Source organism: Drosophila arizonae, chromosome 4, assembly GCF_054131065.1.
Source record: "Drosophila arizonae isolate 15081-1271.41 chromosome 4, UAZ_ARI_1.0, whole genome shotgun sequence".
Classification (NCBI taxonomy): Eukaryota; Metazoa; Arthropoda; class Insecta; order Diptera; family Drosophilidae; genus Drosophila; species Drosophila arizonae.
In genome coordinates, this window is record NC_142924.1 from 19,496,667 (window position 1) to 19,513,874 (window position 17,208).

At 33.9% G+C, this 17,208-nt stretch overlaps 1 protein-coding gene across 14 annotated transcripts in view; it reads right to left on the minus strand.

Moving 5' to 3' along the window:
- nuf (rab11 family-interacting protein nuf) overlaps positions 1 to 17,208 on the minus strand; it is a 57,068-nt gene that overhangs the window by 5,058 nt on the left and 34,802 nt on the right. For 2 of the 14 annotated variants that reach the window (XM_089468196.1, XM_089468186.1), the window contains exons 1-2: positions 13,697 to 15,747; positions 3,586 to 4,623 (exon numbers count right to left, since the gene is read on the minus strand). The exons of 7 other annotated variants lie outside the window; for them this stretch is intronic. In XM_089468196.1, the coding sequence (XP_089324322.1) occupies positions 3,586 to 4,293 (708 nt within the window). In that variant the 5' untranslated portion in view covers positions 4,294 to 4,623; positions 13,697 to 15,747. Of the gene's footprint in view, positions 1 to 3,585; positions 4,624 to 11,384; positions 11,964 to 13,696; positions 15,748 to 17,208 lie in introns of those variants that run through there. 5 more of the 14 variants (XM_089468190.1, XM_089468191.1, XM_089468189.1 and 2 more) reach the window with 5 other exon arrangements.

Below are 17,208 nucleotides of genomic sequence, written 5' to 3' on the forward strand. Positions count from 1 at the left end.
ACTGCAATTTGCGATGTTTAGGGGGCAAAAAAGCTATGTAAATAACAGCAAACAAAATGACTATGAGTAACCGATAAAAACACAAAACTAATTGACGTCAAAGCAAACTGAGAGCTATTTAGGTGAATAGATATATATTATATATATAAATATATGTGATATTGAATAGAATGAGAACCGTTGGACAAACAACGCGACGCGCGGCACAGCAACAACTGAAAAGAACTAGGAATGGGGCCCACCAAAAAAATGACATGTAAACTATCTATAAGACAGAGAGGGCGAAAGAGAGCAAGAGAGAGGTAGAGCTAGAGGAAGAGACCTGCTGAGTCAAAGTCTTTAGTGCCATATGGAGGGAGCTCTATTAGGGCCTCTGTTGCTCAGATATGTGTACAATGAACCATGCCAAAAAATACAACAAGAAAAACATTAACAACAGCAACAAAATTATAGTATGTAAAGGGGCAGAAAAACTAGAATCTAATTCAAATTCTACAGAAATAAAAAAGAAGAGAAAACAAAAACCGCTGGCTAAAATAAACAACAACAACAAGCCGTAAAATAACATAAAAAATAATAATATAAAAAAAGCAAATTAAAAGTCCAAGCAGACGCATTGAGTAACAAGTGCCGTTGCAAAACAGGAAAGTAGTGTGAGTGAGAGAGAGAGAGAGGGAGGGGGAGATAGAGAGGAAGACAAGTAGGGGAAGTGCAGGGAGTCGCTTTTGTCACTTGTCACTTTTGTTGAAGCTTGTTCCAGGGTCAACGCGGTCTGCGTGTCGAGCAACAGGAAACACCCTGTGTGTGTACGAAATTTTGTACAATTTTTAAAGCTGAGTCGTAACTTTGAACTGGAAAGTAGCGAACAGTGTGACAGGTGACATAATGACGGCGGGAAATGAGTGCTCAATAGTGAAAAGCAAGAAAAACAAGCTGGCCGCTGGCAAAGGGTTAGGAAAATGCATTAGGCCAACACAAAATGACAATTTGGCTGAGCAAGTGCAAGTGAAAGGGGCTGCAATCAGAAATGTTGATTGCATGATTGACAGAATGAATACATATATGTATATATAGATTGTAGATTTAAAACAATATTAATTATTATCTTAAGGCAGGCATAAGTGGGGTTTCACTCATCAACTGGGAAAGGGCTGGGAAAATGCTTTAGGCTAAAACTCGATGAGAAATAAGCGAAAGAGGCTACAATCCAAAAAGTATATTTGATTATATAGAGAATGATATGGCATAATATTAGTAATATAATAAAAATATATTTATAAGAATACGATTCACTTATCAAGTCACAATTTAAGGAAATGTTATTGAATGATTAACAGATTGTGTCATATTTTTATATTTATGTGTGTTTATAGAATTCAGATTTGAAATAATATGATAAAATTATAAAGCCAAATCAAATGTATGTTTTGTTTCATTCAGATATATTGACTGAGTAACTGAGAGAGTAAATATAACTAAATAAATATATTATAGATGTGAAATATTATAATATAAGGCATCTTCATAGCTGCATAAATTCGAGAAGTTTTCATTTCATTTAATTCGTTTTTCAACACTTACAATTACATATCATTCCAATTAATTACCCCTAATCATATTGCCTTATAATAACGTTTCTCAATTAGCAGCTCATAAACTCGCTCGATTAATTGAAAATCTGTACACCACAGCCCATAACAGTCAGCATTAGCTTTGACCTCAAAAGAGTCCAAACAAACACTTGCAACACTTTCCGCTGGGGCAAAATACAATAATCCCCATTTGTTACATTTATCAAATGAGACGCTGCTCCCATTAGCATATATCAGGCGCGATAGACTTATATATATGTATGTATGTATATATGTATATACAGTAAACATATGAGCAAGTGGCATCCGTTCCTCGGTCTTATCGGACTGCAAGTGACCTCGAGGGCCTGTGAAAACTCTGTTGTCGGAGAATCCGAGAGTTTTTGGCTCTTGATTAATAACATGCTCGCATTCACAGCTGCAGGCCCACAATTAGCCAGCAGCCAAATGTGTTGCGAGCGAGTCTGATAATCATGCATAAAACTGGAAAATTGCATCATGCAATTAGTTGCATGTCGAATTCTGTTGTGCGTGTGTGTGTGTGTGTGTCTGCCCCGTGGAGTCAGCGAGAAAGAAAGAAGTGCCTGTTAGCAACTACAACTACGATATCTCTCAACAGTTCTCCGATGTTCCGGTCGCATTAGCTTCCGAGTCAAAATTAATCTCTTTTCGAAACTTAAGACCCCAAAAGGCGCTTCTGTTCTCATTTCACATTTCTCACTTTGCCGTCTTCTCCTCGCTTACTTTCGTTGACATATTTTCACACACACTAATCATTCGCTTGCCTAAGTTCCAATTCATTTCATTCATTTCGTTCGTTCGTTCGTTCATTCATCAAAGTGTTTTGAGGGAATTTCTAGTTTGTTGTTATATATATTTAACTTATTTCAGTGGCAGCTGATTTCATTTGACGCATTTCTCGAATACAACGAAAGATAATTTATGTATTTGTTGTTTACTTTCAGCAGATGTTTGCAATTTACAAAAAAATATCTTCTAATGTTTGTTTAAATTTTGCTTTTCTTTTTAGGGTAAATATGTCAAGGAAATACGTAAACAATTTTGGAAAAATATTACGGCTAATTGGTTACTAGAAAAAGTTGTTTTGCTTTGCTTTCTAGCTAAGGCTTGACATGAATATAGCTATTATATGTTATATAGCTATTAATAATGTTATTTTGTAAGCAATAGGCCTTCAATTTCTCTTTTACAGCAATAAGACAATAATAATATATAGGAAATATGCAGTTTTATATCAATAAATTAGTACAACAAATGTTAGGAAAAGTTTGAATACTACCTACTCAGAGGTAAATCCCGAAACTCTTCTAGTCATCTGCTTAGTATAAGTTGAACAACACTGTTTTGTAGTAAAGCTAAATATATCAAGGAACTCCTGATGCCATTCCATAAATTTTCAATAAACATTAATACAGATAACAAATAGTAACTCAAAATAAGTATAAGTATAAAACTTGATACGTTTATCAACACTAATATGCAATATAACAGTATTATGTTGCTTTATCAGCTAAAATAATTAATATAGTGTTAACGAATGCATAAAAAATACAAGCACAACCTGCATAAGGCGTTTATCAAGATTTCAACTTTAAGCCAAGTTAACTCCTCAAACACTCACATCATTTGTTTCCAGCATTTCCAGTGCTCAATTCACAATTCGAATATTTGAAATACAATTCGGGAAACTTTTCATATATTTGCATTTGCAGTGCACCCGTAACTATCCAGTAACAGACTAAACCGCCTGACTACACAACGTCACTTATTTATAGTAAATGGAAATTATTGACATGCTATACTAGACAAAGAGACATACACGCAACCCTATGGGACTATACGACTGTACGACTGTACGACTATGAATTAGGCAAAATGAGGGGGACACTTTAATGAAATTGCATTTGCAATAGCATAAATTATTCAAGAAGTTGTAGAGGTTGTAGATGGTGGATGTTTGGGGTTTGCTTACTTGCTCGTTGAAATTATCGCATATCTCGGCACTGAGGGAGCCGTTCATTTTGCTATTCGAACCGTTCGGTGATCCACCGTTGCCGTTCTCTTCGAAATCACAGAGCAATTTGTTCTTGAAGTTCTTCAAGTTCTCCAATTTGAAACCGTTTGTATTCGTATTGTTGGTTTTGTTATTGAATTTACTGGTCAACGTTTCCAAATTGTATATTTTATTGTTGTTATTTGTGTTATTGTTGTTGTTATTGTTATTCGACTCCAAGCTATTGTTGTTGTTCGTTTCGAGCTTGTTCTCGATGAAGACCAACGAATTGGGCTCCGAATCGGATGGCACAATATTCTCAAAATCAGCCGGATTGAGGCTCAGAAATGTCTCCTGATCAATCAGTATGGGCTGCTTGCCAAATCCACTATAGTCATCAGCCACGCCCACGCCCAGACTATAGGCGTTGCACAGTGGATTCTGTGTGGAGCTGGTATTGAAATTCAAATTCAAATCCTCCAAACTCTCGGCCGAGGATAGTTTCTGACTAGCATTCCTCTCGCTGCCGAATTTGATGTTGCCGCTGTTATTGTTGTTGTTGTTCAGCTTTTGATTTACTGTTGTTGCCGCCGAGTTCGCTGTTGGTCCGACAAATTCGAATTGACCCGCCCACATATCATAGGCTAAGTCAATGCTATCGGGCTGGCTGGCAGGTTGACTACTCATGATTTTTGTTGTACTTGTTATTATTATTATTGTTGTTGTTGTTGTTCAGATTTTTCAAATCGATTTTTGTTACAGTTTTCCTTTCAGTTTTATTTTTGATAGCTGAGGCGTGGCACTGGGCGTTGTAAATTCACACTTTTTTTGTTGTTTTCGATTCTCTTTTTGTTTGTTTTATTTTTGTTGTGGAAGACACGAAGTTTGCTTTTTCTTTTTGTTTTTAATTTTTAAGGCACATTTTTTGTTTTATTTGATATGTTGAATACTTGATTCAGTTCTTTTTTTTTTACATTTTTATAATTTATTGGGCACTTTTCGATGCATTGTTGTGCACTATAGAAATACACGAAATTGTAACAATAAAATATAAGCATATAAATACATATATTTATATGTAATACAAATACGTATAAATATGTTACAAATGCTTGAAGTAGCTACAATAAATATATCAATTATTACATATATTTATTGTTGCGTATTTTGCTACATATTTTTTTATTACAATTTATATATGCATATATACATATATGAATATTTTGTTACAACTTCAATATGCAATTGTTTATTTTATTTATTGTATTTTATTGTATCTTAATTTGCAACAGTCTTTTATCACATAAATATTATTGTATGCATTCATTTGAATTCTTGAATACGATTTAAATTTAAGATTTCAGCATTTATTATTTATTTGTTTACATATTTCATATTTTAAATTAAATGTATATTTTTTCATTTTTAATTATTTATTATTATATATTTCATATTTCTTTAATTTTATAAATATTTTATTTATTCTTTTATTTATTTATTTTAAAAAATATTTTATTTCTATTTTATTATTCTATTTTAATATTTATAGTACTGACAACATATTTTTATTCTCTTTTTTTTTATTTATTTATTTATTTTTTTTATATTTAACAACCGAGTTCCATTTTATTATTAACAAACTTATTACATTCTTATAACCATATTATAAAGCTTAATTTCGATCTCTTTTCATTTGTTTAATGGTTGAATAAAAGCTTGTTCATAGGCAATTTTATCCAAATTGTTATATAATTTTTAGAGGTGCACATAACATAACTCCCAAAAGAATAATAAACAACAATTGGGCTTCGAGTTAGCTCTCCCAGCAGTTAGAGCTTGCGTTAAATTCAAGAAATCCACGCATTATAAAACATTATACGATTGCGAATCGCACGCATATTTTCCTAATGAGTTTCTTCAACCCAAGCAAGAACAATCAGCAGAAAGTGTAAGAAATATTTTTAATTTCTGCCAGAGGAGCAGTAATTCAAGAACTGAAGACGATGCGAAAGATGAAAATCAGCTCGAGGTCAGGCAAATTGAAAGGTAAAACTGTTCCGGATTCCATGCACTGACTTTGGGGGCCCACACAACGGCAGTCGTTGCACAATATGAAAGAGAAATTCAGTCGAAACAAAGGAATAATGGCAAATAGCATTCAAGAATTTTACTGCTTCCATGTTTTCCCCCAAAGCTGCAGGAAATGCAAGCGCGCGCGCTCTCTCACAGTCCAAACAAAAGTCATAAGATCCAAGTTCTGGAAGACCTCTGTACCCCCGTCGCCTCCTGCTCCGTGCCTGCCCTGGTCACGCCTCTTTCTACACGACTGAGTTGGGTTCTGTTTTTGTTGAAGTCTTTCCTTGTCTTTCTTCTCTCTGTTTAATTTCCGACTTGAATTGATGAACTTCGTGCAGATAAAGCAACGCAAAAGACTCTAGAGAGCCGCGTCTTCTTCTATCGCCTGCTTAGTGGAGCATGCAATGCTGCAACTCTTCTTCTTCTTGCCAAAGCATTGCATAATATCGCCTCTTAGGCGAATCTTCTTCACTTATTTTGTTGTTATTTTTCGCTGCTGATGATTCAATTCTAGAACTGAGCGAAATGTGTCATACACATGACTCTTAAATTTTTCTTAAATTGTTTATAATAAATTCTTTATTATTATTATATATTTCATATTTCTTTAATTTTATAAATATTTTATTTATTCTTTTATTTATTTATTTTAAAAAATATTTTATTTCTATTTTATTATTCTATTTTAATATTTATAGTACTGACAACATATTTTTATTCTCTTTTTTTTTATTTATTTATTTTTTTTTTTATATTTAACAACCGAGTTCCATTTTATTATTAACAAACTTATTACATTCTTATAACCATATTATAAAGCTTAATTTCGATCTCTTTTCATTTGTTTAATGGTTGAATAAAAGCTTGTTCATAGGCAATTTTATCCAAATTGTTATATAATTTTTAGAGGTGCACATAACATAACTCCCAAAAGAATAATAAACAACAATTGGGCTTCGAGTTAGCTCTCCCAGCAGTTAGAGCTTGCGTTAAATTCAAGAAATCCACGCATTATAAAACATTATACGATTGCGAATCAATGATTCAATTCTAGAACTGAGCGAAATGTGTCATACACATGACTCTTAAATTTTTCTTAAATTGTTTATAATAAATTCTCAGCATGATTCACACGCACACAGACACAGAAAATCTTTTAAAAAGAAAAGATCGCGCCGCTGCCTTTCAACTAGAGCCTCAGCACAATTGCGCATGTCAAATGGTTTTAAGTGGCGGCCATAATAAATTCCAATTTACAATCTGAGTAAAAATAATAATAAAATTGAGAGCATTTCGGGCAATGTGTGTGCGAATGTGTTTGAATGTATGCGTGTGTATACAAATTATTCCGAATTTCTGCAAGCTTCATAGAGGAAAATTAATTTTCCTAGTATGCATTCCCAAAAGTTTTGTATGCAAAAAGTATTTCTCGAGAAATTTTTCAGCTTGCTAATTCCCTAGAATCTCTTAATACCTATTTTTATCAAATTTGCTATTAAATTTTTATCAGCTAACAATGTCAATTGCTTAGCCAAAAGGCAAATGAAACGCGAGCACAACTCATATTGATTTATGTACTTGTTTCTCGACTGCTTTACAACAATGACAACAACAACAATAACAACTGCAGCAGCAACAACAACTTTCACCATCTCTCGCCCAGTTGCCAACCACAACAACAATTTAGAGACTGTCGCATCAAGTTTTTCACAGGTTTTACTTTTTTTATTTCAAAAATCTTAATCACTTTCAGCGGAAAATCGCATTACAATAACTTTGTAAAGCAACTGAGAGAGAAACAAGATTTGGACATTGTTTTTCCACAGTTCGGCTTAATGGTCTAGCCATTTATAAACATCGCATATGAGATAAAACGGTGGCGTATGCGTGATATTCAATGTTCAACGCCCCAATCAGATGGGCTGCAGACATTTTTATGATGCTCTCATGCATATTGATTTGTAGCTGCCACTTGACGTGTTGCAGCTGCAGTTGCAACCGCTGTCGCTGCTGCTGTTGCTGCTGCTGCAGTCTGCAGTTGTTGTTGCTGTTGTTGCCTGCGCACGATTTGAGACAATGGAAATTAAGTTAATGACGCACCTACAGAACGTGCCGCTGCATATCGTGAAAAATTGAAAACGAAATTGATATTAACCAAAAAAGGAAAAACAAAAACATAATGATGCAACTTTGTATTTTATCGTTTTCCTTACATTTTCAAATTTGCTGCCCACACATACAGATCATAAAAGAAATTGCCTTTGGACCATAAATTTATGGCGCATTTTTTGATGGAAGTTTCGAATTTTTATGCTTTTTATGGACATTCCAATGTCTGTCGTGAATTATGTAAAAGACAAATCTGCGCCCAATTATTAGCCTTCATTTGATTTATACATTTTTTGAAGTGTGGGCAAAGTTTCGTTTTCCAATGTGGAAAATGCATATAATTGAAAGCGCATTTAATTGGTCAAATAAAGTGATGGCAATACTTGGAAGCAAACATTTCTATGAACTTTATAAAATTTGGAAATTTCTATTTAAATTTATATATTTTTTAATGATTTTTTATTAATTTTGTTTCCAATTATAATTATACATTATCAGTCGGTTGATAAATTATTGAAGACCTTTATGAGTTAACAAAAGTTGGAATCACACATTCGTGCAGAAAAAAATTATTTACGTATATAATAATAATAAATTAAGAATATAATATATCAAATTCCATTTGTATAATTTAACTTTTAAGAATCAATTTATGATTTTATATAGGTTGACAAGCAAATAATTTTTAAACTTTCGTAATTTAATTTTGAATAAAAATTATTAATGATAAATGAGAAAAAACAGGAAGTATTTGTTAAACCCAAGTTTTTAATTTTAATTTAATTTTGTTTCCATTTTGTTTTCCCATATTTTAAATTTTTTCTTTTAATTTTTTAATAAGTAAAATTTAATATATTTTTATTTATTTAATACAAATTCTATGAACATGTTTTTTTTTTTTTTTTTTTTTTTTTTTTTTTTTTTTTTTTTTTTATTTCCTCTTTCCAAATAACTATTGTTCATTATTTAAATGATTATGTAAATATGTATATGTTTATACATTTACTACTATTGCATCCTTCCACTGCACACTAAGTTTAGCTACATCTACAAAGTTCTCTTTCGAGCAAAACAATTAAATCAATTGACAATTAAAATCTTCTACAAGCAAAAATATTTCGCAAGTGCTCAAGACCATTAGAGCTGGTCTAACTCCCAATAGTTGCAAGAGTCGTTCCACTTTCGAAAACTCGCCACACTCAAACTCTTCCAGGAAGGCAATTTAACCGCATTAGAGCCTAAGAAGTTCAGCCATTTACACATTCGAAGAGAACACAGCGCATATGCACTTTAGGATTTGCGCTAGTTTCTAACCTCATTTGATGAGTGTGGATGGATTTTTTGTTGTTTTTCTTTTCCTCTTTGTCCATGTCCATTATGCAAAAGCCTTTGTAACGCCCACACGTTGAGCCCTTTTCAGAACTTGGCCAACACACACACACAAACATACAGGCATAGACAACTGTGTTAACCTCATTTCACAATGTGAGGTCTGTCAGGGGGATAGACAACAGCTGTTTGCTGTCACGCTGATCTCTCACCTTGCCTTTGCATAATTTCTCAATGCAATTGCAGTAAAACTTAGAAGATGATGTTGAAGAAGACGTAGAAGAAGAAGAAGAACTCAAGTGTAATCATAGCAGCAACAGCAACAGCAACAGCAACAGCAACATCAACTAACAGCTAAAGTTTAGCTCTTATGTTCCTCTTTCATCTTCATTATATAAGCAACAACAAGCTAAACAGCCAGCAGAGCGTAAAATTATTTTTGTTTGTCTATGTTTTTTTTTTTTTTATGTACTGCCAAACAATTAGAATCTAAGCTGCAACAGCTTGGGTTTTTCTTCGAGTGTAATGAAAGCAGTTTGCCTTATTATTTTGCATGTCCAGGGCCCTGTCGCTGTTTATCTTTCAGCTTTGTTCCATTCGTGCCTTGGCATATCCCCAACAAGTTTCTAATTACGCCAAATTCAATGCGCCGCTGCTCGCCAACCATGAAAACAACAATGTTTAGTCTATTTAGCCTACGAAATCAACGGACGAACTGAATGAATAAGAGAAACGCATAGCGAACCTATACGAAGTGAGGCAGACATTTGGCCAGCTTATCAGCTAGTCGACTTTATAGCTAACTAAGGTCGATTTTCTACGGTGTCAAGGGGAGAGGCCAACGCAGCGGAAAATGATTGATAATAGAACTGAGTGTTCTTTTTTTTTTTTTTTTTTTTTTTTTTTTTGGTTACTGTTTGGATTGGACACTCTTTATACGCACATGCTAAAGCTAACAGAAATTGCAGTACAAAATTGGTAAGTAAATAAAATAATATGATGGATGACGCCAAAGAGAAATACAAACTACAGATAAGAAGTCTTTAAATCAAGATATTCTTTTATTACAGGTGACTTTTTAAAGAGCTGCGACTGAGTGAAATTATAGCCGATCTAGTTCAAATGAACCATATACAAGATTGTGACTGAACTACTTCCAAGTGAACGATTTATAATTTGATTACCGTCTCTCTAACCCAACTTCATTTGGGGTAGGTTATTGGAATAAATTAGGCTTGCGAGCTGCGCATAAAAGATTAGAAACAGCAAACTCATTAATCAATTAAATGAACTAGGTCAAATGAGCTACTTATCGCAAATTTAAATGGAAACTAGGAGAACCTAATTAGGTTGACTAAAAATAAAATAGGCTTGCAGTCCAACTTAATTAAATAAACTAAATGCTATATGTAGAGAAATTATTTTGTGAACTAGTTCAAACGAACATGGAAAACTATGAGATTTTAAAGCTAAATAAAAATCATAAAAGCCCTCAATATATAAACTCTAAAAATGCGTATTTTATTTTGCATTTCATAATTAACAAATAGAAATTATAACGAACTAGTTAGAGGTTTTAATAAACAGTTACCCGGTCAACAAACGATAAAATGTATTACAAATTAATATTCCTTATCACAAATAATATTTGCTAACAAAAGTAAAGCCGTCTAATTAATTCCCCCAAACTAACTAAACTTTCTTTATTTTACATTTTTAAGATGATTTGAACAATTTGCGGCTCATCTTTTATTGTTAAGTCAATGGCAGAGAGGTATGAGAAATATATCATTAGCTTTTCAAAATGATTTTCACAGCGCAATTTACATACAATTGCCGGCTCTCGGTAAGAGGAGCATGGAAAATGCAGGGACGGGGGCGGGATCGAGGCTGGGGACTACATAAATAAGCAGCAAGCAGCTCATTAAATGCAAATTTTCTTGAACAACAAACAGCAGCAGCCAAAGCCGAGGATAAAGCATATTTTTTGTGTGTGCTGAACGAACAAAAGAGCTTCAAAAATATTATTAAATCAATTTGATTTTGCTTCGTTGGAATTTTCATTTTTTGTGGAATTTTAATTTGCATGTCAAGTGGACGCAACGTGCGCTAAATTGGAAAAGCTCTGGCAATTTTCACATCAAACGATTTGGCAGTGTCGTTTTTAGTCAATCTGACTTCTTTGCATTTAATGAAATATTAAATGCAATTCAAGGTAAACAAACAGTTGCTCTATTAATCATTAATATCCACAAATTATATACATATACATATGTGTTTAAGAGATTAACATTTCATTATTGTACACCGCGTACACGATAGCATAAATAAACAAACCCGACAAAAATAAAAACTTCGACTACAACACGCGAAACGCGAAAGGCGAACTGAACGCCAAAAAATTCACGGGCAAATTTTCAAATTGAACAAAAACTGAGAGAATCACAGATAAAGAAAACATAGGGGGTAGAGAGAGAGAGCAAGTGAGCGAGAGAGCGACGCACTACAACAGAGAGTCTCTCAAGACCCGACGATTCGTTCAGATCTTAAAAATAGTCAAACGCAAATAATGACCGAATCAACAAAGAAGCCAACCTAACGTCGAACCTCAATTCGCTCAGTAGTCCCCAGTCTGTCCTCTTTGCAACTGAAAACTCAGCACTGGCCTTTCAATCAACAATTTGCCATATGTTCGCTCATCACATGGGAGCCCAGGGTGCTCGACGAATTACTTACATATGCACATGCTCTCCACATATGGTAAAAATATCAATCGAGGGTAGTTTGAAGAAATACTGTAAGCTTCTATATTAAATCAAAAGCATTATATATGAATCTATTCAACAAATATTTATAAACTATATAAGAAATGCATATATATAAAATAATAATAATAATATTATAATATAATAATATATATGTATAAAATGTAGATATATATTATATGTTTTTTAATATAAAACAAGTTGCACAATAAATTGTTTTTTAGATTATAAATCTATAATAGACCGATTTTTATAATTTTTTTATTCATATACATATTTTTAATTTTATTTTATTCTTCAGATTTTTATAACATACAAAAATTATTTTAAAATTTGTAGAAAAAAAATATTATTTTTGTTTATTATTATTGTTTTATTATTAAGGATATGGTATTTATTGTTTCAAATGTTTAAAAAATTGTATCAATATTTATATATCATATATTATTATTATTTTTATTTATTTATATTTTTCATTTCAATAAATTTTAAATATATGTATTCTTGTTATATATTTCTATTAAATTTGTACTTATGTATTTTAATAAATCTCTCCATTACTTGTGGAGCCACCCTCTCGGATGACTCTCCCAGTAACGACAACGCATAATTATGAGGAATTTCAGATCTAACCTCCCCCGACCCGGCAAAAGCGCAAGTGAATAAGCGCGGACACGAACCATTATGAGTCGCTAGCAAACGGCAAACTCGAGCGACCAACAATTGTCACGCGTCCTCATCAGCAGATGGGCAACGGACACGCCCACTGCCCACCCCGTGTCTTTATCCCACATCTATGTGCGTGTCATTGAGAGTTGATGTCATCAACACAAAGATTGAGATTTCCCTTATGTTTGACTTAACATTTGTAAAGTGTGTGAGAGAGAGAGAGAGAGAGACGAATAGGGAGAGAGGAAGAGGGAGAACTTTGGTTTATTGGCTTCTGGTTCCGGCTCTCTGTCTGTCTACATGTGCCGTTATAATTCTCTAACAGCTAATTGAGAACCTAATGAAAATTTCAAACAAACATTAACGGCCGGAAAATGCCTGAGCAGAGAGAGAAACAGAGAAAGAGAGAGTAAAAGAGAAAACCTCAAAAAAGAAAAGAACTATTTTTAATGAACTTGAAATTGTGTGTGATTTATGTGAAGGTTTTATATTATATAGCGGGTTTATATCTAAAGAAAATGGGGGGAAAGGGGCTCATTATTTCCATAAACTTCCGTTGTTTTTCCTATAAGAGTTTTACATATTAATTAAAAATTTTCATAATGAATTCTGAAAGTTTTTTCAAAATTCAGTTCTTTACATATTTATTAAAATGCATTATAGATATTTATATAAAATTTAAAGTTTATTTTTATATTTGTTACACATCTGTCGTTTTGTTTAATTCGAACAGCTTTGACAGCCTTTGATTCAACCACAAACTTCAATTAGAGATCAATCAAGCAATATTCCGGTGTTATTTTCGATTAGCCGGCTGAACGATCGTAGATCGACCGAGACACTTAAGGTTTTTTTTTCTTTCCTTTGTGTTTTCGCTTTTTATAACAGACATCGCAATTAACGTCGTTTTGTGGTCGTCTCAATTTACAATATTGAATAATTGCTTAATGAGCCGCAAGACACCTGACCAGCTAACGTAACTGATAAACGCTCATTATGAATCGGCAATCGATAAACGGTAGCCTCAGCTATTGATAAACATTTATATACGTATAGGTATATGGCTTTTATTGTTAAATTAATTTACACTTGGCACATTTTCTTTTTGTCTGCATATTTATTGCAAATTATTTAGCACCCACCACAAAGAGGAAAACCCGAAACAAAGTTGAACGTTGAAGCAGCTGCAGTTCGCGTCTTTTGCATTTCTTAAAAGCCAAAAGCGAAAAAACAAAACAAAACAATCAACGAACACACACAAAAAGCTAAGCACGCGAGTGAGAGAGAGAGAGCAGGAGAGCGGAACTCCCCAGCCAACGCGAGGCGGCCGTTTTTCCGTTTGTTATCGCGCTTCGTTCGTTGTGCACGCGGCAAGAGTTAAATGCAATCTGAGCGCACAGCGCACGAACGGACGTTGGTTGAGCGGGCGAAGCAGAGCGCATAGAAGACATTGGCGTCGACACTCGCGAGTCGCGGCGTCGCAGCAGCAGAGCGACGCTGGCGCTCCTAGCTAAGCTAACTTGTTGGGTGCCCATTGACGTCGACACGCTGCCTCAGTCGCCGTCGCCGTCACCGTCGCAGTCGTAGTTCGTTTTGCTCTGCTCTGCACAGCCAAAAATGCGACTAATGCGACTTAGCAATAGAAATTGTAGTGAGAAAGCAAAAGGAATAAACATATGCTGCTAAGGAAAGGAGAGTGAAAAAGCACACATACACACAAACACACAGATACAAATGCATTGAGCCGAACTGTAATGCACTTTTTGAACTAATCAGCTGTTCATTTGAGAGCAGCAAGCAAAGAAAGAACTAGGCAGAGTAATTTAAAGATAATTTTCTTTTTAATTAACATGTTTAATGTATTCAAATTTAGACGCTCACCCACATAGTGCTAGAAACTAGAAATAAAACATTTGCTATTCATTATCTTAGTTGTAGCAGACAATTGTTTATGTACACCACTTAAGGAACCGGTTACCATGCACCCTCGCGTGCTTCGGCTTCTCGGTTGCCTAGCATCCACTTGGTAAGTATTGGTACTTATGAAAAGGAGTCTTCGATTCGATTCAGTCGCCTCAGCAACGGCGGAGTAAACAAAACTGAATTTGTATACAAACGCGGGCGCGAGCAACCACAAAAACCAAAATAAAAATAAAATAAAATAAAAAATTAAACGCAAATAAATGACCGCATGCAATTGCAGCTATTTATACCCAGTGGTTGAGAGGGGGACGGCGCTATTTGTTAGCTATTTATTAAACAACGGTAAACAAATGCTAACCAAAAGTTTGACTAATCAATGCACACAATACGAATCGACTTGAAGAATTGCCGCACAAAGCAATCAACTAAAGAATATAAAATTTTATTATAACACTAACACAACCTCTACTCTGAGTGTATAACACTTTGACAAAGCTGTAATACATATGCTCAGCTTCGTATGTGTGTCAGAGATAAGCAAAATGTTAACAGTTGCTCAAAGAGTTGCGTGGCTGGTTCATGCGAACAAGTTCGCTGAGTGCTTTAGCTAATTGAGCTGGTTCGAGCTGCATTATCATCTATGACTGCTAATCAAAGTCAAGCATTTTAATAAATTTAAGATAACTTCTCCTATAAAAGGCAAATACACCTAAGCTCCCACAGTAATTCCTTGACTTCCTTTAATAGCAAATGCTAAGAGTTCAACTCGTAGTTCATTTGCACGTAGGCCGTAATTGCTCACTCTCCCTTGTTGAACAACCTCTGCCTGGTTAGTGGTAACTGTCTCATTACATATAATGTATTATCGCACGAAGCACAACAACAACGTTGGCAATTTTTTGGTGCGGCAAGTGCGCGAGCTAGTTGACTATTAATGTAACACCCGTTTGCCTTGTACAACCTTGCAAAAAAAAAAAAAAAAATAAATAAATAAATAAATAAATAAAAGAGAAGCAAAATAAAAATACTGAAAAGATACACAATAAATACGAAAAGAGTAAAGAGAGGCTTAAAAGCAAAAACAAGCGCAAGTCACAGGCCACAATATGACGTAATGGGCAGAAGGCGTAGGATTTGTGTGGCTGTTGCTTTTGCTGTTGTTGCCATCAGTCGGGCTGCCACGCCCTCACTTAACGAACGCCTCGTGTGGGAAATCAGCAGCAGCAACAACGTAACATTAACATTTTATGGCCAATTCTTTTTGCCAGCTTTCTGGTTTTCTTTAGGCAGTTCTTTGGCAGGTCTGCAGGTGTTGAACCCATTGTCTAGCACTTACCCCAAGGCAGCAAAAAGTTAGATAATATACCTGTCCAATACCAAATGAACATTTCTAGTTAATCTATGTTTGCTTACCTGAAAGTACAAGATAAAACAATGTTGAATTATTTTACGTTTATAGAAGAAAATATATGTATATATAGAAATTTAAATATACTTAAGCTTGGTTGATCAGAGCAATTCAATTGAATATAAAATAATGTTAATTAGAAAAGGATAAATTAAATAATTTAAAAAGTAACTAAAGTATTAAAATTAATAATAAAAAAAAAATATTATATTGAATAAAAATGAAAAGATATGTTAGATGGATACAATGGTGGTTAAATGAAGGAATAAAAAGTTACTTATATTGTATTTCAATCCGTAAAATAAATCAATTTAAGATAATCTAGTATTTCGATTCCTACAACTTAGCACACTCATAAAATCTTATTTTGGGTTTTAACATTTGAGGCTTTTAATTTTTGTTTAAATTCCCTTCGTTCCCTAACTCACAATTTTTTAATGTAGTTAACTTAAACGTTTCTTAAACTTTGCCTTATTATTATTATTATTATTATTATTATTATTATTTTTTTTTTTTTTTCAATTTGCATTAATTATAATAATTGCAATATTTTATGCTTCAATACGTTGAGTTGCACGTCGCGTGGGTTTTCTCAGTATCTGTCATGTTGTTGTTGTTGTTTTACTTTTTCTGGGTCAGCGTCACATTTGGGTTAAAAATCGATTTTCGTTTATGATTATTTTGTTGTTGTTGTTGTTGTTTTTGTTTCATTTAGTTTCCGACTGTCTCACATTTGTCTTTCTCACTTTTGCTCTATGCTCTTTATGTTGTGCCGACTTTAAATGCGGACTATGGACTTGTGGGCTGAGCATGTCTGTATGTGTGTGTGTGTGGGTGTGTGGGCAGGTGCCAGAAAATTGTTTAATCGATATGATGGAAGAGCAAGCAATTTGTTGTTGTCCTATTAAAAGAAAACAAATTTGTCAGTAAGTGGAATGCTCCATCTATTATTTATTTCTTCGCTATGATGCGATTAAGTGCAGGACAGCTAAAAAATTTCATTGCTGACGTATTCCAATATCTTAGAACACAAAGTCCAATAGGCCATATTTCAGTTTCAGAAAGTTCTTATCAAAGTGAATTCGTCATATCGATAGATTTCCATTTATATCTATAACATTTCTCAGCTCCCCTCATAAACAGATTCTTCCAAAAAAAGAAATGAAAACTCTTTACATTCCACCTGCAGGCAACATGAGTGATTTGGTCAAAAGGTTTCCCATGGGTGCATGGTCAAACACTGTTGGCCTCATTTTTGATGTTTGACCTTTTCTCTTCTTGGCTTTTACGCCTGGGGCTGGCTAATTGTCAATGCTCTGTTTG